Below are 27,121 nucleotides of genomic sequence, written 5' to 3' on the forward strand. Positions count from 1 at the left end.
CCTTTCTCCCTATGCACACACCAGCCACCAGGCCCTTTCCTGTTCCCTGGACACCAAGCTCCAGCCCCAGGGTCGGAAAAATATGTTCGTCAATGTAATTCATTTCTGTGGGTATGAACCCCCGTGTATAGGACCTTTTGATGAAATTACTTTAGTTAAGGTGCGGCCCAAATGAATCAGGATGGGTCTTAATCCCATTACCGAAGGCCTTATAGGGAAGGTCACAGGGAGAGAGGGGACACGGGGAGAAGCCATATGACAACAGAACCCAGAGAAGCTAGGAGAGGCCACCATGTGCATGGCCATATAACACAAAATCCAAGGACCAAGGATTGCCAGCAGCCAGTCCCAGAACGCCAAAATCTTTAGGGAGAAAGCATTCCGCCACGATGCCTTCATTTTGGGCTTTTCCTAGCCTCAAAACCACGACTCAGTAAATTCTAGTTGTTTATGCCAACCCACAGCATGGTTCTTTTACCAGTCAGGAAACAAATCACTTGGCCTTCTCTTAAAAATAAGGCGCCCCCACCTCCAACCCCGATCTCCGAGGGACCATCCTGCTTTAGTTTCTTTTGTTTGCACTGTCCAAGATGGTCCTATCGGTGGGCTTGTTGGTCTGCAGTTCCGTTCCGCATCCCATGGGGCAGGGGGCTCTGCCTTCTCAGGGGCACCTGGCCAGGCGGAAACACAGGGGAATGAGGCGGCACTTGCAGGAGAGCCAGGTTTTCAAGAGCCGGCAGATGGTACCAGGCGACGCTGCCCCTTGTCCCCGCGCCTCTCACCCTCATCTGTAAGAATCGGGACAGTAATGTTTATTCTGAAGATCCAAAGTTACTAGTTTAGCGTGCCTGGGAGGAAGCACCCGATAAGGTACCGCTAAATTAAACCACATCTCGAGAGGCTTCCTGACAGCGAAAGTAGGTCACTTCCTTTCAGCCGTTTTTCGAACTCCCCGCACTTTGCACCAGCGCCAGGGTGCACCAGGGTGGCCAGATAAGCACAGGCCGCCGCCGCCGAGTCAAATTTGAATTGCGCATCCACAACCAATCAATTTCTAGAAGTATGTCCCCTGCAATAGTTGGTCCTTTTACTGGCTGCACCCGGCGTCCAGACCCTGTCGGTAGTCGCCCTTATTTCTGGGGTGACCCCGTTACATGACAGGACCCACGGTCCCAGACACGGGACGGGCCTCCCGGGGTCTCACGCCCCCCCACGCTGCCCACGCGCCGCGAGCTTCCGCCGCCGCCGCCGCCGCGGCCTCCGGGCCCGACGTGGCGCCTCAGCCACCCCGGCGCCGACGCTCCAGCGCGCAGCCAATGGCGGCACCTCCCGAGCGGCGGGCGCGGCCTCCCGCCAGCAGAGGGCGCCGCGGCGGCCACCAAGGAGCTGCCGCCGCCGCCGGTTGCGGGGGAAAGCCGCGAGCGAGCGCCCAGGCCGCCGCCTCCGCCGCCGACCGCCTGCCTCACGTCGCCGCCCGCGCGCCGAGCCCCGTAGGTAGGTGGGCACCGCCCGGATCCCGCGCGCCCCCGCCGCTTCGCCCCAGGCCCGACGGGCGCGCGGCCCATCCCCCTCCCGGCACCCCCCGCGCGGCGCGCACCCGCCGCCGCCTCGTTCTCGCGCGGGGCCCTTAACGGACGCCGGGCTGGGGGGGAGGGGCACCGGGACCCCCCCCCCCCCTCGCCTCGGCCGCCGCCCGCCCGGCCCGAGCGCCCCTTCCCGGGACCCGACGCCCCGCGGTCAGGGCCGGCCACCGTGGAGGGGACCTCGGGAGCGGGGGAGGGCTGGGACTCCGCCGGCCCCCACCACAGAAGAGCCCCGGCCGGGTCGGGGGGCGCCCCTCGGAGAGCGGGGCGGGGCACCCAGAGGCGAGGCCAGCGGCGCCCCCGGGAGGGCTCCCTTCTCTGGGTGACCGGGGGCCTCCACCCTGGGGGGGGGTTCGTCTACGGGGCACCGCGAGAAAGGGGTACGTTTGCCCTCCTTCGGCGAATCCCAGCCTGACCCAGTTCCCGCCGGCATTTCCGCTGGCAAAATGTCGCCTCTCTGGTTAGCTTCATTTTTGGCCGCTTTGGTGTTCGCGGGGACCCTGATTAAGATTCTCAGGTTTGGGGCGGGAAGGATGCGCGCGGAGTGTTGGGTTCACTTATTTCGGGATTATTCCACATTTTTTTTTTTTTTTTTTAGCGCGGGACGTGCGTCTGGGATGGTTTCCGGTAGTTCTTGTGGATGCGGGAGCTGCCAGGTCAGCTTTCTTTCCTTCACCCTTAAAGAATGAGGACCTGTCAGTGCCGATTAGCGTGAATTTCCTGTCGGGGATGGTCAGGGAAGGGGTGTGGCCGCGCGGGAAGGGGCTGGCAGGGCTGCGAGGTTGCCCCCCGGCGTCCCATAGGGGGAATTTGTCAGTCGTTGGGTGATTTCCCTGATGTTCCCCGCGGTTCCGGGGTGAAGGACAGTCCCCGTGTTGGGGTCGAGTGGACTGAAAGACCAAATATCTGCTGGAACTGGGCCTGCGCTGTCCCGTGAGGTGGGCGCTGACCACAGGGGGCTGTTGAGCCATTGAAACGCGAGGCGGCTGACTGAGGTGTGCGCCCAGCGTAAAGCGCACGCCGGATTTTAAAGATTTAGTGCGGGGAGGTGGGGGGGGGGGGGAAGGAAGATAAAGCATAATTTGTAATGCGAAATACAGGATGAAATAATATTTTGGACGTATTGGGCTAATAAATGTTATTACAATTAGTCTCGGGTTCATTTTACTTTATTTACATGGCTGTTAGAAAATTATAAGTACATATATGGCTCTCATTATGTTTGTCTTGGATCGTGCTCCGTCTCTGACTGGGGGCAGGGTGGCCGGGAGCCTATGCCATCTGCTTATCTTTTTCTGCAGATCCTGGCGGGGTGGGGTGGCCTCATCCCCCCAGGATTCTTAAGGAGTCCCCCTGCCCCCGTCTCACCTCAGCTGAACTGGGCTGTTGAGCTGAACTGCACAATGGGGGTTTTGTCTTAATTTGCAGAATGGTTCAAGTTAATGGGCAGTTTTCTCTGTTGAAAATTTTTTCTTCTCTCTCTGCTGTGTACTGAGATCTGGAAATAGTTGTGTGAGTTTCGGCTTCCAATCAGATGGTGAGTTACTGCAGGCTGAATATTAGCAGTTTTTTTTTTTGTTGTTGTTGTTGTTTTTTGCGTGATTTGCAAAGACCACATTGACTTTTAGGGCCTCTACCTCATCCGCCCAGGAGAACCTGTGCCTCACTCAGCATTGCTGTGACTTGGTTGGGGGCTTGTGATGCCCTGAGTGTCACCTACCTCCCTTCCCATTCCCCATATACTGTCGGTTTTTTGCCAGATAGAATGGTGATAGTCACCCACGTTGTCCCACAGTTCTTGAAAGGACTCAAGGAATTAAGTTTGATTGATTTTTAAAACCTGTCAGTTCGGGTGGGTTAAATCCATGTTGTGAGCTGCAAAATCAATTGTGGTAGAATTCGATCTCTAGAACAGGTGAGAGTGATTAAAAGTTTACACATTTCCATGATGGTGGAGGTAGAAACAAAAGCATTTATCTGTTCCCTGTTGCCATGGATACTTTGGAATGGGCTTTTTAGAGAAATTATGTGGGAAAACTGTCTCTAGGTAATATATTGAAATTTGATTAGTGAAAATATTTTTTCTCCACAATTTTAGAATTAGAAGTGAAATTCTATCCCCTCTTCTAAAGTGTGTTTATAAATCGAGAAAAAAATATTAGTTAATATTTGGGGTGGGGGTATTAAAATACTATTCCAGAAGTGAGAAGCTTTTTTTTTAAATTAGTGTTAGCAAAAATGCACTTGATGAGCCAAATAAAAAGGCTCCTTAAGTGGGGTGATTCTCTATGATGTAAAAAAAAAAATGAGATTACTTATCTGTATCAGGTTTTAACCCAGTAAAGATTTACTTATTTTATGAGTTTAGCAATTTTATGGTTAATTATAATGTTAAGTTTATCCTTACCCTAACCTTGTGAAGCCTTAGGAACCACATAACAGGTCTGGAAAGAGACAGGGTCCTTTGTTTTCACAGACAGAGAAACGGGACTTTTGTACTTTATTAAAATACCTGAATTTAGAGTGAGACCTTTACTTGACACTTTTGGGTGCATCGGGCCCAGCATGGCCTATGCTGAGCATCGGGTGTCAGCCTGGGCTGGAGAGTGAAGATCCTCATTTGCAGTGCTGGGCATGTCGCGGACAGGCAGGGTGACCTTGGCACATCACCCCTCCCTGAAGATCCCCCACCTTCCTTGCTGAATCCTGCTGTACAGAACTGTCCGGTGTGGGACACCTGGCAGTCCTGGGTGCTGTAGGAGACACTTGTAGAGGTAGTCTCTGACCCGATCAGAAATGTGATTTCAAGGTGAACAGTTCCTGTGGAAAAATGAAAAGGCAAAAAGAAGAAATTACCTTCTTGATGTTGTTTAGTGCAGCCTCCAGCCGGAAGCTTTCATTTTCAGTGAAAGGGAAAAACTGTCTCATAAGATATCCAGTAGGGCCTTCCACTGTTACAAGAAGTGGGGGAAGGCATGTAATAATGTTTCGCTACATGGGTATATTAGAGTTCTTAAGAGTTACAGTGTGTCCCATGAGCTATTGTAAGTGTTGCCAGAATAAGCTAGGATACTGTTTTAAGGGTTCTAGCACTTGAAAATAATGTTGCTTTAATAATTTATTTGCTTTTTTTTTTTTTTTTTAAGCCTTGGCAGGAAGAGGCTTGAGTCTGAGAATGGTCTTTAATGTAGAGTGGGAATATAATTGTTCACTTGAGAAGGATACCTTTTTAGGCAAAAGTCCATGTGCTACCCTCATGGGGCACTGCCTCTGGCCCTGTGCTAAATCCTTGTAAGTAAGGCTGTGTAATATTTGTTCTTCATTTCGAAACACATTTGCTCATAGGCAAAGCATATGTCTGTGCTAAGATTTTGCCCGAAGCGGTACCCTAACTTTCTGTGCCCAGTGCATTCCTGTGGATGCCCTCTGCTTCCTCTAAGCTGCTTTAAAGATGGCCCTGGAACATGGGATTTTGTTTGTGTGCTTATTCCATTCATCCCAAGGGGCATTCCCTGCCCAGCAGTGTGTCAGCCTAACCCAAGGCCACCTTCGGTGCTTCCTTCCCCTTGGCCATCAGTGGCTCTTATGGGTGGGTAAATGCATGGGCTTGAAGCCGTATTGTCTGGCCTTAAAATCTAGCTCCTCCACTTCCTAGCCATGTGTTTCTGGGCAGGTTATCTATGTTCCTGTTTCCTCCTAGTACCTACCTCTCCAGGTTATTGTGAGGATGAGATGGTGTTATCCATGGGAAACATTTAGAACAGTGTCTGGCCTCCATAAAAGGATGGCTGTTATCTCCATCTCTGCATGTCACAGTCACATTTCACTTTCCTTGGTGTCTCTGTCAACTAGATTCTAAAGATACTGTATCAGGCCCAGATCTCATGGAGACGAATATATTTGTCTAGTCACCAGCGTTGTTCTAGTCTTTAGTGCAATGACTCTCACCTAAAGGAGGGGATTAAAATGAAGATCCAAAGTAGCTTTGTTAGGTTCTTAGGTAACTTCAGAATGTCTGACAAAATTTAAAATTGCCTAATCCCAGAATGATGATGTTCCAGCTTGCCAACATTTTATTTATTGAAATTCATGTTTGAGTTTCTTACTTTAAAATGTACCGTTCACAGCCTTCCCTACCCCCCCCCCCCCACTCTGCTCTACAAGTTCCTTTTTACTTAAAGAAAAGAGGGAGTATCTGACTTGCTTTTTCCCTGTTGGCAAGAAATGAAACCAATCACCTCCTGGTTTGGAGGGGTGTGTGTGATATATAGATGTCTTTATTTAAATCCTTACATCATTCCTTCCGATAAAATGGTGGGTCAAATGAAAATATATTTTTTTAAAAAAAGAAACAAATACCAAAAGAAGGCTTGAGAGAATTATTTTATAATCTCAGAGTAGTGAAGGTATTTTTGAGTATGTCAAAATCTAGAAGCCATAAAAGAAAATGTTAATACATTTAGCTACTTGAAAATGTAAGTTATGCCTGTCAAGACGTACCACAAGGTGAAAAGACTGTCATCAAATTGGGAGAAATATTAATAACATCAGAAAGGTCTGCTTTCCTTAATACATAAAGAACTTTCATAAATGAGTAAGAAAGACCAAAACTAGAAGAAAAATATGAGCAAACAATTCGAGGAAAAGGAAGTACTCTTAAATCTGAGAAGATGTTCAGCCTACTACTGATAGAAAGACAAAAACAAAGCATCTTATTGTTCTGCTGTGTTTCAGCTCCCTGGTTAGCAAAGATTAAAAGTTTGATAAATTGTTGGTAAGAGAATGGTGAAACAAGAACTCTCATGCATTGTTGGTGAGTTGTGTAATTTGGCATAAATTCTCTCAGGAGCAGTTTGACATAGCTGGCAAAATAAATGCGTTTACACTTTATCCTACAGAAATTATTGAAATATATACCTATCTGACATGACTTGCTATACAGTAAACTTCAAGGCTGAAAACTACCAGAATGTCCATCAGTAGGAGCCTGATTAAACCGAAGTGTAACCATATCGCAGAACACGCCATGTGGCTGTTAAAAATAAAGCAGCTTTATATCTACTGATAGGGAATGATCTCCAATATTAAGTACTATCTGAGGAAGGCAAGGTGCAGAATGTTAGCCTGCTCTTGTTGGTATGAAAAATATTTTTTAACACTTTTTCAGCTTTTTAATTTGCACATCTTTCTTAACTTTTCATTTGAAATAGAGACTCAAGAGAAGTTGCAAAAACAGTCCGTGGAGTCCCATAACCCCTTCACCCAGCTTTCCCCAGTGGTGACATCTCACGTTACTAGTACTGTAGCAAAGGCAGGACGTTAACTTATTGGGACAGTGCAGTTGACATTGACTATGATGCAGCACAGTACAGATCTGACTCAGTTTTCACCAGTTTTTGCACACTCGTGTGTGTGTGAAGTTCTTTGCAGTTCTATCCCATGCCTAGATTCGTGTCACTGCCACTGCAGTCAAGCTACAGAACGGTTCCACAGAAGACCCATGTGCCTTTTGTCCTCTGGGAGGGCAAAAGGGTGGCTGTGTGCAGAGTTGGGACAGAGACTTTCCTTTTCACTGATTTTAAGCAGTGTGGAATGGCCACAAGACATCCAGTAGCACTATCAAGTAGGCAGGTGGAGAAGTGGTCAGTGGCTCACCACAGCTCTGCCTGGAGACAGGAGCAGATGAAGGTGTTTCAGGTCTGGGCAGTGCTGGAGGGTCCCCTGGGTGAGAGAGTGAGATCTGGATGCAGCCCTGGGGCTCTCACACTTATCAGGTACCTTGGGCTGTGAGGAGCTGGAGTGGCCTGCGAGATAGGGCCCAGAGGTAAAACAAATCTGTGGTGAAAAATAAAATCAATGGTGGTTGCCTGGGATAGGGTGGGGCAGGGATTGGCTGGGGGAGGGGCATGAGGAAACTTTCCAGAGTGAAGGTAGTTGTTTTTTTTTTTGATAGAGGTCTGGGTTAAGTTACCTGAGTATATTATTTGTCAAAACTCGTCTTAAGATTTGTGCATTTTACACCCCCCCCAAAAAAAAACCTGTAAAAAAATTTTTGAACTTTAGGCAATGCTATTCATGGTCAGGTGCTTGAAGGTGAATTATAATTGATGTCTGCAACTCACTTTGAAATTCATCAAAACAAAGTGAATTGATGGATGGACAGAAGGATGAGCAGTGGATAAAGCTGGGCAGATGTGATAAATATAGCAAAATATTAACCATAAAATACAGGTAGTATATGGGTTTGTGATGTTCATTATACAATTTTTAAAACTGAAAATTTCATAATTTGGGGGGAGAAAATTATTTTGAATTTAAATTTTTAATTATTTAAATTATTGAAAATGAAAATCTATGTCTTATATTTGAATATCACTTGATACTGTGTTCCCAAATCATTAAACATTTAAAAGAGGGGGTGGATTTTGTGCTGTTAAACAAATCTGCATCTCATCTCTTTCTAGTCACTTGGTGTAGTTGTAGCTTTTTGCCACATGCCCTTTGTAAAAGGTCGAGGTTCAAGGTTTCTCGCACTTTCTGGGAAACTAGCTCTAAGGCTATTAACTTGGTGGATTATCATTACCCAGGAGTCCCCAGGTCCCTTCTTAGCTGACAGATTTAGTTTTTTAGTGAACCTCAAACTAATTCCCCACCTCCTGCCTCCCCACCTCAGCGGGACTGAGGTTGGGAGACAGATACATCATTGAAGAGAGCAGGAATAATTCTTGCTTTAGGCTTCCTTTTCTTTTTCTCCAGTTCTTCTGGCCTGAGCTGCAGTACCCCCCAATACTACCCCAGTTTCCTCTAAACTCTGAAGTTCAACTCTGAATTGGCCCTGCTTTAAATAAAACAGAAAAGCTTGATAGTCCCTTAAGTTGCCTTTCCAGCAATGACTCAGAGGCTAGGTAGACTTTTTTTTTAATACCTTAATTTTTTTAACACTTAGTTTAAAAATCAAAGTTTTAAAGGTACACAGTGAGACACAATCCTGGTCACCCAGTTTTCTACCATGCCGCACTTTCCTGTGATTCTGTCTGAAGCTGTTCCATATATATATCAATAATGATTATGTACTCCCCCCATCCCACTTTTTACAAAGTCCCGAGGTCATATTATGGACACTTTTGCACCTTTTGTTTTTTTGTTTTTCAGCTACAGAGTATTTCATTGTATGGATTTAATTCAGTTCAGCTAGTTCCTTTTTGATAGACATCAAGTTAATTTAAAATTTTTCTCTCTTACAAGTAGTCTCCTTAAATAACTTTGTACATGCAAGTAGGAATTTTTAAAAAGCTTTTATTATGGAAATTGTCAGACATATAAAAGAAGATAGAAGAGTAGACTGAACCCCCTCATACCCGTCATGTGGCAGTTGGTTACCCACAGTCCTGACAGTCTTTTTGGCTTAAGTATTTTAAGAGCAAATTCCAGCTGTCCTATCATTTTACTTCAGTGCCATGGGATTTTTGGCCTTTTTTGTTTGGAAATTTTCAAATGTAGAGAAGAAAGAATAGTATGAATAATCCCCATGTACTCATCGCCCATTTTCTGCAGGTAGCAGCGCTCTGCTATTTCATCTCCACCTTTCTCTCCTTTTTTGTGGTTGCAGAAATATTTTAAAACAAATTTCAGACAGTATATAAACACATACTTTCACATGTAAACCCACCAGTAGAGCACCAACTTTTAAGAATAAGATCAAACTATTTAGAACTGGCAGTATTTAAAAGAATGAAAGGAATCGAGCAATTTTCAACCTTTAGGAGCATTCCAAACCCTACCCCAACCCCTTTACTTTGAAAAAGGCAGATGTAAAAATAAAACTACAAATGGTGAATAATGAAACTAAACAGCTCAGCTAAGTGCTTGCAACATCGGTTTAATTTCCCTTTCTGTCCCCTGGGTCCCGGTGCACATTTGGATCTCTCGTTCAAAACCAGGGGCAATTGCGCCTCTTGGGACATTTGGTAATATCTGGAGGTTTTGGGGATTGTCACAAGTGGGTAATGTAACTGGCATCTAGTGGGTAGAGGTGAAGGAGGCTGCTAAACATCCTGCAGTGTACCAAACAATCCCCAATTACAAAGAATTACCTCGGCCCCGATGCTGAGGCTGAGAACTCTTGATTGAGAACATTAGGAGATGATGTTTTATCACAGCCCCCCTCTCTGTGCTTCTCTTTCAATTTGCTGGAAACTGTGCAGTGAGCACTGATCTGTGGGCTGAGATGCTAACAGCGTTGACATGTATTGACATTTGCAAGTGTTGCATTGAAAATAAACTCTTCCCATCCAGAAAATGCCAATTGAAATCACTTCATTAGATCATTATCCTATCAGCCATGTCGACAAGGAGTAATCCAGAAACTGGTATAACAAATACATGTAAGGTTTAGACTTTGCTCACAAGAAGGGCAGACTCTCCTGGAGGCAAGCAAATGTGAAACCTTTTTACTTCTGGAGAGCTTCCAGAAGTGAAACAAGGCTTGTTCTGTTCTGGTAGCAGTTTAAGCCTATAGACGAGAAAAAAGCAAAACCTGTAGTTGAGGGAGGAAAGAGAAGAGAGGGAAGGAGAGAAATGACTCATGCATAGAGAAATGACTTTTCAGTCATGGAGCTTGTTTAGGAGGCGCGTTCACAATCTGCTTAGCTGTTCAGCCTTTAGAATGTGAAAACCTCCCTTCCTTTGTGTGTGTGGCCTGCTGGACCACAGGGGACCACAGAGATAGCTCTGACACACGTTCCTTGGGGAGGAATCTAAAGTCAAGTTGGGAGATGGATGAATCCATAACTCATTGTCTGCAAGGCCTCCAATCATGGGTGTTTTCTTTGGAGTACAGGAGCCCCGGTGCCTTTGATAATTTTGCATCTTTTCTCTTTCCAGATTGCTGGCTTAGAAAGTGGATGTGGAGGATAACATGTCCAGTGTGTCCGAGGAGAGAAGAAAAAGGCAGCAGAACATTAAAGAAGGACTGCAGTTTATACAGTAAGAGCTTGAGGAGCCGCACCTTGCGTTCTCACTGCATAGCAATTTTTTAAATTTAAAGTGGCCCTGTCATTTACAGAGATTAAGAAATCTCTAGTCATGTTTGCAGGTCTTGTTGATTTTAATTAGAAATAACATATTTTGGTTCCATCAATATATATATATATATTTTTTTTTTTGCATGGGCAGGCACCAGGAATCAAACCCAGGTCTCTGGGCTGGCAGGCGAGAATTCCGCCTGCTGAACCATCTACTCTGAAGTAGATCCTACTGTTGCTGATAAAATCTTTTAGTGCACCCCCAGATTGTTTGATTGAAGAATTTGATGCTCATCTCTTAAGAACAGTTCTGATGAAGGAAAAGTGAGAATGAGCATCTGTCAGCAGTAGGGCTTTGTGCGCAAACATTTCTGCTAAGAAGCACAGCCTCTAAGGGGCTTTGGAAGCACGTCATGATGAGACCACCCAGGGGTCAGGTGGGCACTTCCAGGCAGAAGGGCCAGCAATTCCTTCCTGGGGAGGAGACCTTCTGCTTTATGTTCAGTAAATCGGATCACCCCGTATCAGCGGTTCTATTCTATTTTTACCTATGCTTGGCATTTGAGGAATCAAGGCTTCTTTTAATAGAAGTGTGATTTGAAAGAAAAAAATATGCTTGCTGAAGGAATTACCAAGGAATAGTTTAGATTTTTTTTCATGACTGTAGTCATGTGAATAATGGTAGCAAAGGAGAATTAAGTCTTTAGAATATGCTGGAGCAAATTCATAGAGAGAAAGTAGATTAGAAATGACCAGAGGCTTGGGGGGGGGGTGGAGTTATTGCTAAATTGACGCAGAGTTTCTGTTGTGGGTGATGAACAGTTTTGGTGATGGCTGGTGGTGATGGTAGTACGACACTGTGGATATTGTTAACGCCACTAGATGGTACACTTAAAAATGTACATAAAATGTCAAATTTTATGTTGTATATATGTTACTATAGTTTTCAAAAAATGCTTTTAACCTGTGGCAAGCTAGGAGAACTTTTTTTTTCTGATTGCAAAATTAGTGTATTTTTATTATAGACAGTTTAGAAAATATGCTAAGTACATAAAAAAATAAAAATCCCCTTCCTACTTAGAGATAGTTAGTATTTTTCAGTATATTTTCCAAGTTATTTCCTTTAGTTTTTTTTCCTTTTTTTTTTTCCTTTAGTTACACATAGAAATATGTGTAACTTATTTTAAAAAGTAAAAGATACAGAAACTGTAGAGAGAAAATGAAAATCACTTGTTATGCTACGTGGAGATAACCATTATTAACGTTTGTTGCATATTCTTCTGGAATTTTATATATATTTGTAAAAATGAAATAATGCTTTATATTTCTATATATATACTTTTAGATGTATATAAAAATGTGACCAGACTGAATATAGATTGTAGCCATGTTTCCATATCAATTTTAATGATTATAGAATATATGTAACATAATTTATTGACAGTCTTCTCTGGTGGATATTTGGATTGTTTAGTTTTTTATTAGTTTAAACAACGCAGCAATGCTCTTCTTATAGCTAAAACGTAATTTGCAACTATACTTATTTCCTTAGGATAAATTCCTGGAATTTCTGAGTGAAAGGGCATGCACATTTTAAGAGTTTAAATACATATTGTAAGATTGTCTCCAGCAATCTGTTCACATTGCCTCCCCTTATCTTTTCCAACACTGAAGATAAGAATTTTTAAAAAACAGTTTTACCTAGCTAATAGAACTTTTAAGATGATTCCAGGTTGAACAAATCCTGATAGGATCCTGACATTTACGATTAATTTTTTTCCTTTTCTTAGGTCACCGCTGTCGTATCCAGGAACACAGGAACAATATGCGGTAATGACTCTGGGAAGGTCTGCCTGAAAGCTTTGCAAATAGCTTGTAAATACTGATCTAGAGCAGGGGTCCGCAGACTACGGCCTGTGTTTGTGAATAAAGTTGTATTCGCTATTCTTTGTAGCATGCCCATTTGGTTATGTATTATCTGTGGCTGCTTTTGCAATATATGGTAGTTGCATGAGAGACCATGTGGCTTGCCAAGCTGAAAATATACTCTTAGGCCAATTCCTGATATATTGGAATAGTTTGTTTGTTTGTTTTTTATTTTTATTTTTAGCATACTTGGACAGTTCTGTATTTTCTTTTCTCTGTTAATTTTGAATTAATTTATATTTTTATCCCGTTAAGAACTACTTCATTTCATTGAAAGTAAGGAGACTGAAATTGTGCTGGGTATCTTCTTTTTTTATTTAGGAGATGTTCTGACAGCAGTAAAAGGGGGCTGGATAAGAGGAAAGAATTAGTGATGAATCTACTAGTTGGAAATAGGGAGAAAGCACTGTCCATGGGTCTTAGCTGCAGACCTCCTTCTATAGGCTATTGGTTCATCTGCGGCTTTTTGTTTCTTGAAGATTTTAAGGCTTCTAAATGTTGCTCTTTCTCTCTGGTCCTCTCCCTCCCTCTTTATTTCAGTCTCTCTCTTTTCCCCTCTTCCTTCCTTCCTTTTCTTTAAATGCTAAACATGTTATTCACAAGTCATCCAAGCAGATAGAGATTAGAGCTAGAAATCATCTGGAATAGTTCTTTCATTTTATACTTGTGAAACTGGCATCCAGAGAGGTTATGTGGCATGTCACAAGTCACATCAATAAAAGCTGATCTGCCCAGCTTTCTTTAAATAATCTTATGATGGGAAAGGACTTTTCAGATATTAAAGCAATGGTAGAGATCATGGAGGGAAATTAAAAATGTTTATATATACCAAAGTATGTGTATACTTAATAAGGACAAAGTTTAATATTTGTCTTCCCCCCCAAAAAATAGATATGTAATCTGAGCAAACAATTCACAAAAGAAGAAAAAGACCAATCTTGCTGGTAATCAGAGACATACAGATTTAAGAAAAGACCCGTTTTCACCAAGAAATTGGCAGAGATTTTACACACGCACACACATGCAGTGCCGTGTTGGTGAGGTTGCTGTGAAGCAACCGTCAGAAGTATCCGTTAGCGCTGACTTTTTGGAATACAGTTTGGAAATACTAGTCAAAAACTTTAAAGTGTTCATTCTCTCTGACCTAGCTTCCACTATGCGAATTTATCGTAGGCACAGAGTTGGAGATGTGAGCAAATATTTACATGCTTCTGCTGCATCTTTCTAAATAGTGAGGAACTGTGACATTCTACATATTCCATAGTTGGAGGATGGTTAAATAAATAATGAAATCTACAGAACGTCTCTGGTAGAATTACTCTTAGGTGATCTTCAAGCTTTTTTTTTCCTGTATTTTCTAAGATTTTGTCTTGGAAACAAACAAACAAAATCAATAAAAGCCCTAGCTGACTTGTTCTGGGTTTCACAGTTTCTCATAGCGATGCTTGCTGCTCTGTCAAATTGTTCCCTCTGAAGTTTTAGGTATCATGTTAAATTATCTTATTCCAAAAAGGGCTTCAAGTGGCAACTTTCCTTTTTTTAGGTGTATTTGCGTGCTCTTGTGAGAAATCTTTTTAATGAAGGAAATGATGTCTATCGGGAACGTGATTGGAATGTCTCCATAAGCCAGTACATGGAAGCTTTGAGTATAGCTGATTATGCAAAGTCTGAAGAAATTTTAATCCCTAAAGAAATCATTGAAAAGCTATATATAAATCGTATTGCCTGCTATTCTAATATGGTGAGCTGTGATTTTTTTTTTTAAGAGTTTGTAGAAGAAAAAAAATCTTCAGTGACATGGTACTTGAACAAAAAGTCAATTTTCCAAACTTCAGTTTTAAAGAAAGGCAGACTGACTGCTTTTGGGGGGGCCTGAAGCTTATGAAAGTCAGCTTTGAACAAATGTTTAGGGATGTTTAAAATAATTTTTTTTCTTAGTCACCTGTCCTTGGAGAGTCCCATTGGAGGACTGCCTTTGGGGTGTGTCTGCTTATGAAAAAGTCAAGTCTGTGAAGAAACGCGTGTTGTCAGATCAATGCATATAGTGGGTGTCCCTGTTGACAATTCACTTCTCAGTCAGGATTTGTTATTCTTCTTAGGAGCCCTTTTGTTTTTTATTTATTATTATTATTATTTTTAATCTATTTCTTATGAACCCTTTGAACCGAAAACAGTATTTAGCCTTTAAAGGAAAGACACAAGCGTTTCACATTTCCAGACAATATTTTGATGTGCTTATAGTTTTCACTATGGACATTAAGTAAAATCTAACCAATAATTAAAGAGAAGTGTCCATGCTGTTGCCTAGTTTTTTGTTAATGAGCATTCATCCGGTGCTTTATTGTTTTAGTTTTTCTTTTCCTTTTTTCCTGTACTTACTTCATATCACTTTAACTTTCTGGAAGTTACATTTCCTTTTGGCATCTTAATGTACCCTAAAAAGGATAACTACAGAGGGGAGGGGGTAGCAATGGGAAGGGCACCCAGGGGCCTTCTTGGTGTCTGTAAAATTGTATTTCTTGAAGTGGTAGGGACTTTATGGCCAAGTGTTAACATTTGTCTGGTCTGGGTGGTGGGTGCATGGCTATTTGTGACATTCCTTCTACTTTTGCTTATTTAAAATTCCATAAAGAAAATAATTTTTAAAAGAAGAGTAATACCCCTGACCTTCAGTTTAAAAGGAGGGTAATAGGCTGGGGTTTTCATCTGTTTGCATTTATAGGAAGGCATTAGGGCAAGAAATGAATTGTTTAATTGCTAACTTAATTCTTTTGTCTTGCACACCAGGGTTTCCATGATAAAGTTTTAGAAGACTGCGATACAGTCCTCAGTTTAAATGCCAGTAACTGCAAAGCTCTATATCGGAAATCTAAGGCTTTAAGTGATTTAGGAAGATACAAAGAGGCTTATGATGCTGTAGCAAAATGTTCCTTAGCAGTGCCTCAGGTATGGAATTTTCATTTTAATTCATTTGTTTGCATCATAAATATCTTAACTGCTCCATGTGGAGAAATGGCATCACACAATTAAGTTTTCCTTGTAGCCTTCTGTCTGCTTCAACTGGGCATAATTGCTAAAGCAAGTTTCTTAATGGGAAATAAGTTACAACTGTTTTACCTGTTCCTGTCCATGGTTAGTGTCTATAACCCTCCATTCATCATGCATGCTGACTTTTTCAGGATGAACATGTAATAAAACTAACTCAAGAACTAGCTCAGAAATTGGGATTTAAAATAAGGAAAGCATATGTGAGAGCTGAGGTGAGCTGGAGTTCCCTGCACATCTTCATTTTGATTTGTAACTTGGAGTCAGTTCTGTTTTTAAAGTAGTGTCTTTATTTTATTTCAGCTCTCATTAAAATCAGTTTCTGGGGATGGAGCTACCAAGGTAAAGTTATTACTTTTGTGCAAATCATAGTTTAAATAAAAATAAAGAAAAAGAAAAGATGGAAGTGTTGGCAGTTCTACTCTTAATGTTTTGGGTGTGTCTATTTTTGAGACCTATTTTTTCCTTAAACACATAATTGGCCATAGCTTTCTATGACTGTAAAAGAAAAAAAAAGTTTAAGTAATATATTTTAGTCTTAACCAGTATAACATCTGTTAGAATATTTTGCTGGATGTTAATAGAGAAAAAGAGTGAATCAGGGCCAGGCAGTAATTTTGGGAATCATTGGGATAAACCAAATTAAAAAGCATTTCTTCTATTGCCCCCCCCCCCCCACTCCTGAGTCCTACTGGGGCTGTGCTAATGGCAATGCTTAACATAAGCTATTGGCCATTGTGAATTCAGGGGCTGAGTGATGTCTAGAGAAGGGGGGTCCTTCTTGGTGCTGATACTCCACTGAATACCTTTTGAGAAATGCAGGTCCACAAGAAATAGGTGGTGGTACTGATGTATTAGGACGTCATTTAACACCATATATTACAAAAATTTGAATATTTAATATATTTCTTGAGTCATAATTGGAAGGGAGTCACATATCTGTGAAAACCTACATTGTTATCTTAGAGTTACTTTTACTGATTGCTTTTGCGATTTCGAGTCCTGAAAGTATTATGATCCATTATTTGGTTTAATTTCTAGGCTTCAAATTGTTCTGTGGAAGATATTGAACCAGGTATGTTTTCACATCTCAACATGACAGTCTGAAAAGTGCCAGCTTTAGAGTTTTTGCAGGTTACATTGTTATCAAAGAGATTGCATTTAAACTTGTGGGTGATGGTAGCACAGTGGCAGAGTTCTCGCCTGCTGTGCCAGGGACCTGGGTTTGATTCCCGGTACCTGCCCATGCAAACAAAGAAAAAAAACATAGTTCCTGCCTTCCATGCTGGAGACCGGGTTTGATTCCCGGACCATGCACTGCGCCCCTGTCCCCCCCCCCCCCCAAAAAAAAAGATTGCTACAGGGTTATTAGTATTAGAGCAAGGTTAATTTTGAAAAACACCTCTGGGTGTACCAGCAAGTGACTACTAAAATACCAGATTTCAGTAAGCAGTCAATTAATGCCTACCGTGTCCTGTCCACTGTCTGGCAGCTGTGTGCAAAAGGCTACAGGCATTTTAAGAAAGAAGGAAAATTTTCACAAGTTAATATATCTGTTTCTGGATAGTACAAATTATTTTAGAATGTTTTTTACTATTTTATTTATAATGACTTCCACTATCATATTGATTTATTTTATAATTGCTTTCATATTTTTCCCTGGTTCTTCATTTTCTCTGCTATTGTTGGCTAATTAACACTAGTGTTATGTAAGTACACTGTAAATGAATGAGTGCATTTCCATCCACATTACAGATTTATTACCTTCGAGGCAAGAAGCAGTTCCTGTTGTTTCTTTACCTGCATCCAGTTTTTCTCCTGAAGTCGGAAGCGAATTGTCCTCAGTCCCTCTCATGCCCTTAACTTCACTGTTGCCATTGCAAGTGGAAGAGAGTTCTCTGCCACCGGCAGTATTGGCAAATGGAGGGCAAATGCCCTTTACTATGCCGGAAGCTTTTTTAGATGATGGAGACATGGTCCTTGGAGATGAGATAGATGACCTCCTGGATTCGGCGCCTGAAACTAATGAAACTGTTATGGTAAATTTCAGGGTTACTGTATTTTTTGTCTGAAAGCAGGTTTTGTTTTGTTTTGTTTTGTTTCTTAATTGTAATACAAGCTGGTACATACTTTCAGTATTGCCAGCAGGCTAAAATTTGGGTTTCTTATCTCAAAAATTCTTGTCCTCCTGTGGTGGTAACTGGCTAATTTTGATTGTTTTGTTTGTTTGTTTTAATTTTGATTGTTTTTGAAATAGAAAAAAAAAGAAACATGCTATGAGTAATTAGCCAATTTGTCTTCAACTCATATAGGGATTACGTATTATGGGAAGGGTAAATTTAAAATTCTGACAGGGAATAGGAATTTGGTATTTGAAATACATTTTGTGGGTTAAAGTCTTCTCACTCTTTAAGAACATTTCTCCATTAACCATGTACCATAAAGCAGGTGTTATATGCTTCCACGCATGGGTCAAATCTGACCTGCTGCCTGGTTTTTGTACTAAGAAATTTTTTACATTTTGTAACAAGGAAAAAACCCCAGAAGAATAATATTGTATGATACATGAAAATTATATGAAATGATATGAAACTCAGATTTCAGTGTTAGTAAATGGCACAGCCATGCCGTTCATTTACTCATTGCCTGTGGTTGCTTTTGCACTCTAACAGCAGAGTGCGGTAATTCCAGCACGACTGTGTGGCCTGGAAGACTATATTTAATATCTGCCCATTTACAGGAAAAGTTTGCCAACCCTTGTCATAAGGAATTTTGAAATATTACAACTACAGTAGTAGGATGATGACGAGAGACACGAGAGGTGAAGTAGAAATTCAGAGCTGGTTTCCAGGGCAGATCAAGTAGATGATGTCAGTAAGAAATTGACTGGGGGAAGAACCGTTTGTAAAAGTGAACGGATGTGGGTCTGATTGTTGCCACCTCTGGCATCTTAAACAAGTTGCTTTACCTTCTGGCACCTCAGTGTCCTCACTGTGCAGTGGCAGTCCCAGTAGGCTATCTTAGAGAGCTGTTGCAAGGATTAAATAAAATAGCATCTGATAATTTGCATAGCAGAAGGTACCCTTGAAGCTCTCAATAAATTGTAGCTGGGATAGAGGAGGGCAGAGTTTGATTTGTTTTTGTAGATTAATTCACATCTTCAGAGAAATGATCTCTGTCCTTCTTGGCTTCCCTAGCTCCCCTCTGCTGAGCCCGTTTACCACCCCCATCCCACCATACCCATCCCTGCAGTTCCTCTGTAATAAAGCCAATTCTTATCAGCATTATGTTATGATTAAGTGATGGGGGAGTCTTAAGTTTTACAGATGAAATATGAATATAACATTTGGATTAAAAATGAGTATTAGACAGCGTACTTTGATCTTTTCCAAAAATTGGGCTTGGAAAAGCATAAGTTTAAATACCTTTAAACTCTTCTACTAAACATGAAATTTTTTCAGGTGGGGGCGGTGGTCATGGGCTGGGAACTGAACCCAGGTCTCTTACATGGCAGGCAAGCCTTCTATCCAGAACTACCCGTGCACCCCTGAATATTAAATTTAGATTTAAAGTATGTTACATATCATGATTACTCAGTGTAATCGTTGGTTTGGTTTTATACACTGATGTTAAAAGTAGTTCAGCTAAACTTGTGGCATAGTTTCATGAATTTTGATCAAATCCTTTTTTTTCTCTAGCCATCAGCTTTAGTCCGAGGGCCCCTCCCGACCACCACTGTTCCTCCGAGCATACCCTTTTCGGCATCTCTGTTAGGGACCTTACCTGGGGGTGCGAGGTATGCTCCTCCAGCCTCCTATTCAGAATTGTATCCACCTCTGGCTTCATCCTTAGAAGATTTTTGTTCTCCTTTAAATTCATTTTCAATGAGTGAATCCAAACGAGGTAAGAATCGAGCCTAAATTGTAACCCATTGCTATTAGTTTTCTAAAAAAGAAACTTTGTGTTTGTCAATTATTTAACTCTAGGTAGTAGGTAGTTGAATTATTTTCATTGTAGCCAAAAATATGAAGACTAAGCCTTTGTTTTTACATTCACCTTGACTTTAACTGTGTCCTTTGGGGAATCAGGAAGCGAAGGTGTGAGAGTAGGAATGTATGTGGCACTGATTTTTACATAGGATAATTTGTTGAGCTGGATGTTTGTCTTGTCTTGGGGCAAAATGACTTTTAATGTATTCTCCAAGGAAAGTATACTCCATCTTAAAGGGTCTTAAAGGGCTTATCCTTTTAAAATCTGAACTGGGCAAACACTAAGACTAGTGGGATAAATGAGATTTATGTTTTAGGCTCCATCCTTTGAGCCCAGCAAACTGGCTAATGCCTTAATTTTACAGGGGATTGCTGTGTTTTAGGATGGATGCCTATTTCTGTAATCCTGTGCTCAATTGACATTTTAGAAATTAATGATTAAAAACTTTCATATTTTTGAGTCATTGTTATATGGTTTTTGAAGGGACAAAATTTAAATAATTGATTTAAAGATTTATAAGGGAAGAGATTACAATATGTGAGAAATACAAGTGCAGCAGGAAATAATTGGTAGACTGAAAAACAGAAGGTAATTGAACCTTACTAATTTTTTAATGTGGTGGAAGTTGCTGTTTCATATTTCTTAAGGGAGAGGCTCTTTTCCCCTTTTGAATATGAATTATTTTCTTAGACGTAGCCCCATTTGGCAGGCATTGGCTTAGTTTATTTCTCAAAAATAGTTGTTTTTGGTTGACTAAGGGTAATTTACGCCCTTGGCTTCTAGAGGAAAGAAACGGTTCTGTAGCCCTCTTCAAGTGTCAGTAATGAACCGGAAAGCTCCTTGGAATTGGGACGGGAAAATAACGTGGGGAAAGCCATACCCAGTAAGCTACTAAGCCCTGATGTTCTTATTACATGATTAGAATGAAAAGGTCTGTTGAAGTTTTTTTATTATTTTAGATCTGTCCACCTCAACTTCTAGAGAGGGAACACCGCTTAACAACAGTAATTCCTCCCTTTTACTTGTAAGTGCCACTTCCTCTTTTGTAAATACATCGCTTAAATTGAAAATAGGTCTTTTACTTAAGTTTCTTAGTTATTTGAATGAACATGACAGTCTCCCTTCAATTTTGTATGTGCTGTGGGGTATAGTGTTGTACTAAGACTGTTCTGGAACATCCAGTAATTAGTGCTCTGTGTTTAAGACTGGATTTGTCATAGCAAGTTAATCACTAGTGCAGGCAGGTAAGAGGCTTTAGCACAGCATAGACAAAAGATTATGCAAGAACACAGCATGCAAATTGTGTGTACCATTGAAACAGAACAATTATCAATTACTTTTAACAACTGCTGGAGGATCCCCCCAAAATGCCTGAAGACCAAAGAAGAGGAAAATGTAGAAAGAGATAGTGTTTCATATAAAAGAGCAACTCAGGATGGAATAGTATCAACTGCAGTCCCTTGCAGGGTGTTTTGTTTTTCAGATAAACTTGGTTTCCTTCTTTAGTGATGTGTGATATTTGTTGGCTGTTTTTTTTTTTTTTTTCATATTCTTGTTGCAGATAAGTGGACCAGGTAGTTTTTTTGCTTCTGAGAGTTTCCTGGGAATTTCAAGTCAACCTAGAAGTGACTTTGGGAACTTTTTTGGAAGTGCAGTTACTAAACCGTCTCCATCGGTGACTCCAAGACATCCCCTTGAAGGAACCCATGAACTGAGACAAGCTTGCCAGATATGTTTTGTAAAATCAGGTGAGAATCAAACAAAGGAGACAGTAGTGTTAAGCTAATGAATAACTCAAGAATTCTTATAAATTTGTAAAAACATGAAAAATACCAGCTGTTGTGAATCTTCAGTCCTTATTTTGTTACGTTCCCTCTAACAAAGCAGCAGTTACTAATTAGGGGCCTTAGAACTTTATTAGTATAAGTCTCTGCTCTTATTTGATATTATATCTTATTTGATATTTTATTTATAGAAACATATGGATTAGAATATTTACCTGGTTTTAGGAGCTATTGAAATTTTGATAAAATTACTTTTGTTCTAAGTTTATGTTCAGAAACTTGAGAATTTTCCAATACTGCAAGAACAGTAAAAAAGAAAACATTATAAATCCAGTATATGATACAACATTTTAAAAAGTAAAATACTTTCTGTTGGTTTATTTAAAATCTTTCCCCTAATCAAGTGATATAAACACAAATTTTTAAATTGGACCCAAGCTCATTTTCTCTCTTCATTTTGTGTTTAACAGTGTTCTCTATCTTTATAAGCCATCAGAGTTCCTAACCAAATTATTTTCCTAATAGTTAAATATGGATATGTTTTTGGGGGAACTCGTGTTGAATTAAACTTTGTATTGTCTGACAAACAGCATAAAATCGATTTTTGACTTTGCTTACCTGTTTACCTTTTGGGGGTTGAGAAAATGGAAATTTTGTGGGAATTTAGCCACCAATGTGCATCTGCTCATGTTTGCTTATAAAAATGCCTGTAAAATGAAATGATGTTTTTGTGCATATAAGCAATCCTCTTTATATCTTTTTCAGGCCCTAAGTTAATGGATTTCACTTACCATTCTAATATAGATCATAAATGTAAGAAAGATATTTTAATTGGTAGGATAAAGAATGTTGAAGATAAATCATGGAAAAAAATACGTCCTAGACCAACAAAAACAAATTATGAAGGACCGTATTATATATGTAAAGGTATTTCTGTAATTACTTAATTGGTATATATTACATAAGTGATAATCTATTTGATACATTTATTATAATGGTTCCATTATTGACTGTTACTAAAAATATTTAGACAGAATTATTAAGAAGGTGCTTAGTTTGAGATATTAGTGCTTTTTATATATCCTTTACTGTTGTTTGTAAACTCTTGTGTAGTATATGTTTTCTGGTTTATGGACACAGGGCTTTGACCAGATTTTAAATAGGAAACCATCTCAAACTTTAGGTTCTCTGATTTAGTCTAAACAGAATCAAACACTGAACTAAGGCTTTGAAAATGTTACTCTCTTTAAGCTGCTTTTGAGAGAACTTGGTTTTTATTTTTGTTATCTCTCTTCCTCTGAATGAGCTTTTTGACTGTCCCTAAGTGATTTATTTGTTTTGTTTTAATAGATTTTATTTTTTCAAGCAGTTATAGGTTTACAGAACAGCTGTGTAGGCAGCACAGGGAGTTCCCATAGCCCCTGCCCCCTTCCCCAAGTATCCCCCGTGATAATGTCTGGCATAAGTGTGATATGTTTGTTACAGTTGAGGAACTACTGACAATACTATAGTAACGATGCTAGTACCTGAAGTCCACAGCTTACGGTAGGGTTTACTCTTTGTGCCTAGGTGATTTTTTTAATGTAGGCAGAGTATGTGAGGCTTTTTGCTCTGGCTGCGATAAAAGCAATTTAGTCTTTTATTTTTTCCGAGAGTTAATATGTTCCTGGATAGTAATCTGCATATCACTGATTGAAGCTATCCATGAATTGTTATAAAAATTAGAGTGATGCCCTCAACATTTTTAAATTCATTGACTTTGCAGAACTAATTGCCCCCATCTTAAGTGTCTTTCAATTCCCTGTCTTTCTAGATGTTGCTGCTGAGGAGGAATGCCGATATTCAGGGCACTGCACATTTGCTTATTGCCAAGAAGAGATCGACGTCTGGACGCTGGAGCGGAAAGGGGCATTTAGTCGAGAGGCTTTCTTTGGTGGCAATGGAAAAATAAACCTTACAGTATTCAAACTTCTCCAGGAGCATCTTGGAGAATTTATATTCCTTTGTGAGGTGCTTTTTTCAAGACTTATTTTCTGCTATAAAATGGTTGATAGTTTCTGACTTGCAATCCCAGGCATGTAAAGTACTTAGCATTGGCTCTGATATATAATAAACATTCATGTAGTAACTGGTAGCTACTCTTATTATCAAACAGAATAATACTGAGATTTCATATTGGTTATTAATATGAAGTACATAGTGTATAAATATTCAGTGATACTGGAGCTAAGGAAACATTTGTATTTTGTGTTATGCTTTTGTGATAATCCCTCTTTTCTGTCTGTTCCAGAAATGTTTTGATCATAAACCTAGAATGATAAGTAAAAGAAATAAAGATAATTCTACTTCCTGTTCTCACCCAGTTACGAAGCATGAGTTTGAAGACAATAAGTATGTTGATAGTTTCTAAATTTTATACTGATAAAATGGATTCTTTTCTTAGATCCAAATAAAATCAGTAGTGGTATCTGCCTAAGCATCTTCCCCCCCATTTTTTCTGTTTTTTTGTCCTTTTGAAGGAAGATGACTGTTGAAAGATGTTTTTTAGCAGATTTGGCTGGGAATTTTAAAAAAGTATATATTAAACTGATTAATACAGAAAAACATTATTGTTTTATAGCTTCTCACAAGAAGAATTTATTTTTTATGGCTTAACATAGAATTATCTCCCACTCACCCCCCCCCCCACCCCATTAAGCTAACAGTTGTATACAGTGATTTTTATTTTTCTGATAAAAATTTAAATTGTATTTTGAGTCTAGAACTTCACATTATATTCTTTTTTTTTTCACTTGAGAAACCTATGAAAAAATAATATTAAAATACCACTCCATTTTCCTCTTAGGTGCCTTGTCCACATTTTGCGAGAGACAACAGTAAAATACTCCAAAATACGTTCTTTTCATGGTCAGTGTCAGCTTGATTTATGTCGGCATGAGGTTCGATATGGCTGTTTGAGGGAAGATGAATGTTTTTATGCACATAGTCTTGTGGAATTGAAAGTCTGGATAATGCAAAATGAAACAGGTAGGTTTGTACATGACTGAAAAATATGTCTCATCAGGCCCATTGAGGTTTTGATGAAACAATAATTCAGAAACTTCCATCAATCACATGTGGCAAAACCCAGTTTTTTCTTGAACTTCAAACTGTGTACTCACTTATTATTTTTTTAGAGTTACCTATTTTGAGTGTGGTGTCATATAATTAATTACTGACACAAGTTCATATGTGTTGCGTGTATTTGAGGGAAGAGAAATTCCTCTGGAGGCACACAGAGCTGTATTTATAATTCATCCTTTTTGAAAAAGAGTCATGAATTCATTTGTCCTTGGAGGTGGATTAGCTACTGAAAATCATTGGGAGGTGCAAGTTCTCTTGAGTTTGGCTGTGACCACATTGGTGGGATGTTATTATTTAAATATAACCTAAAGGAGGGCTTGTGCATTCCCCAGGTATCTCACATGATACTATTGCTCAAGAATCTAAACAATATTGGCAACATTTGGAAGCAAACACACCTGGAGCTCAGGTATTTTTTCTTTTGTACTTTTCTGAAATAACCTAATGGAGGTTGGTTGTTGGCAGATGCAGTTTATGCGTATAGTCCTGTTACTTTCTTACTGCTTACTGAGTTGACTTATTCTTATGTGAAGAAAAAATTTGGGATTTTAATTATCTATTATATGCATACAGCATTCCACCTACCAGGATCCTGTTTTCTTATTCAGCTGCTTGGCAAAACAGTTGGGATCTTGGGCTTTGGAGATTATTGGGGTAAGGGAAGCAGATAGTGTGTGTAGTTTTGCTTCCTACTTGTTTATCCACCCACCCAATCACCAAAAAAATGAAAATTCTAGTCTTCAGTTCCAAAGTTGACTTTCATAAATTGAGGTTTGACATCTACAATCTGTTTTTACCATATTTTCTTGCATTTAGGGGTAAAATGGACATTTAGTTTTCAGTATATATATATATAGGGGTTGTCATCAAACCAGATAAAAACAGAAAATTGCATGCTATTGTGAAGTGGAGAAATTGCACAGTAATTCATTATTTTGTTCTGAGAAAACTGCTTTTCTGTTAAAAATTAAAACTGATCTTTTTAATTGTTTAAGGTACTTGGCAATCAAATAATGCCTGGATCTCTTAATATGAAGATAAAATTTGTATGTGCTCAGTGTCTGCGAAATGGTCAAGTCATTGAACCAGACAAAAACAGAAAATACTGTAGTGCAAAAGCAAGGCATTCGTAAGTAGTGTGAATGGAAACGATGCTTGTTTTGTGATTACCTACTTCATGTACAGATAATCTGTTTCTTGCAGGTAGAAAATCATATAAGAAAAATGACTAAATTTTGAACAGGGCAAAGGAGAATAGATAATTTAGGAGTAAATAGAATGCAAAAGGGAAGAGAATTTTAGGATTTACTAGCTAAGAATTCAATAGTAATGTTTTTCCTGTATCTTATCATTCATTCGTTTAGGATTCAAAGGGATATTTCTTTATAAATAGCAACAGGAACTGTAGAATCATAAGGCATTTCTTTTAGAAGAGTTGAGAAAAAAAAAATCTCTGGTCCTTTAGGTACAGACTTTGTACCTATTATTTTACATCATGCCTTTTTCCAGTGTGTCTTTGTTTTCTCTGAACTCCCTTTTTCTTAGGTGGACCAAAGATCGTCGTGCGATGAGAGTGATGTCTATTGAACGTAAGAAGTGGATGAACATCCGTCCTCTCCCCACAAAGAAACAAATGCCTTTACAGTTTGATGTACATACGTAATTTTTAAGCCACTTTTTTTTTTACTAGGCATTTTAAAGTATTAGAAAGTAATAGTAATTCAGATTGAAACTCAAGCCCTTTAAATAATGCTCACCAGTTATAATGACACTCAAGTGGTTTCTCTTGTTTTCCTTCTGCTTTAGTATCTGTGTGTTTCTGTAACAGTTTTTTAATTGCTTGGAATATTATGAGTTACTCGGAAAAAGCAATGGGTAACAGAATCGATGAAAAGTTATAGGCATAAATTTAACATTTTTCAGATGAATTTCTTTTGGGAGAAAATGAGAATTTTGTTTAATTTTGATATCTCAACTTTGATGTCAAACCCAAGGCCTTCCATATTATTATAAATGTTGTGGATGAGTTTGTTTTTATCATACCTTGTTTTTTCACTGAACAGTGCATACTAGCTAAAAGTCACCTAAACTTGTAAGGTTTCCTAAAAGTAACCCAGAGGAAAAACATTCAGTGCTCTGCAAGATCCCTTAGAATGGAAACGCAGACCAGTGTCAAGTTAGGCTAGCATTTCATTTGCACTGTGGCTCTTTTCTTCTTGGTGCACTGTGGTGCTTCCATGTTCCTAAAGGTACCTGCTCCAGTTCAAGCAAATGCCCTGAGCTGTCTCTAGACATTTCCTCCTTATAAGAGAGAGTCTAGAGGTATTTCAGTATGTGGGTGCATTGACAGGGACCCTTGGAGCATCTAAGGGTAGTGAACTTTCTACTGTGATGGAGGAAAGATGGAGAGAACCTTTTGCCTAGGGAAGCAGTGCAGCTGGATTGCTGAGTTCCCTAATAAGCGAGACCTCCCTCTCTGAATTGCCAGAAAGAATTGAGGGAGAAGTAGATTAATTTTCTGTACTTTGCAGTTCTATCAAACTTTTACAGATTGCAACCTCAGTCTTTGGAAGGTGGTGATATGTTTCTGTTTTATCTACAGTGGTTTTAGAGTAATCAGTTTGGATGGTTTGATCAGTGGGTATAA

At 39.9% G+C, this 27,121-nt stretch overlaps 1 protein-coding gene across 6 annotated transcripts in view; it reads left to right on the forward strand.

Moving 5' to 3' along the window:
* The first annotated feature begins 1,401 nt into the window (after positions 1–1,401).
* ZC3H7A (zinc finger CCCH-type containing 7A) overlaps positions 1,402–27,121 on the forward strand; it is a 36,117-nt gene continuing 10,397 nt past the window's right edge. Inside the window, exons 1-20 of one of the 6 annotated variants that reach the window (XM_077141783.1) lie at positions 1,420–1,494; positions 2,182–2,239; positions 10,467–10,568; positions 12,397–12,436; positions 14,076–14,273; positions 15,320–15,478; positions 15,712–15,792; positions 15,881–15,919; positions 16,619–16,652; positions 17,333–17,616; positions 19,276–19,480; positions 20,527–20,591; positions 21,129–21,315; positions 22,117–22,278; positions 23,165–23,361; positions 23,642–23,742; positions 24,197–24,378; positions 24,807–24,883; positions 25,470–25,603; positions 26,020–26,063. In XM_077141783.1, coding sequence (XP_076997898.1) covers positions 10,501–10,568; positions 12,397–12,436; positions 14,076–14,273; positions 15,320–15,478; positions 15,712–15,792; positions 15,881–15,919; positions 16,619–16,652; positions 17,333–17,616; positions 19,276–19,480; positions 20,527–20,591; positions 21,129–21,315; positions 22,117–22,278; positions 23,165–23,361; positions 23,642–23,742; positions 24,197–24,378; positions 24,807–24,883; positions 25,470–25,603; positions 26,020–26,063 — 2,257 coding nt within the window. In that variant the 5' untranslated portion in view covers positions 1,420–1,494; positions 2,182–2,239; positions 10,467–10,500. Of the gene's footprint in view, positions 1,495–1,867; positions 2,044–2,181; positions 2,240–8,771; positions 10,212–10,466; positions 10,569–12,396; positions 12,437–14,075; positions 14,274–15,319; positions 15,479–15,711; positions 15,793–15,880; positions 15,920–16,618; positions 16,653–17,332; positions 17,617–19,275; positions 19,481–20,526; positions 20,592–21,128; positions 21,316–22,116; positions 22,279–23,164; positions 23,362–23,641; positions 23,743–24,196; positions 24,379–24,806; positions 24,884–25,469; positions 25,604–26,019; positions 26,126–27,121 lie in introns of those variants that run through there. The other 5 variants (XM_077141778.1, XM_077141780.1, XM_077141779.1 and 2 more) reach the window with 5 other exon arrangements.

This window comes from Tamandua tetradactyla, chromosome 23 (assembly GCF_023851605.1).
Source record: "Tamandua tetradactyla isolate mTamTet1 chromosome 23, mTamTet1.pri, whole genome shotgun sequence".
In the NCBI taxonomy this organism is placed as follows: Eukaryota; Metazoa; Chordata; class Mammalia; order Pilosa; family Myrmecophagidae; genus Tamandua; species Tamandua tetradactyla.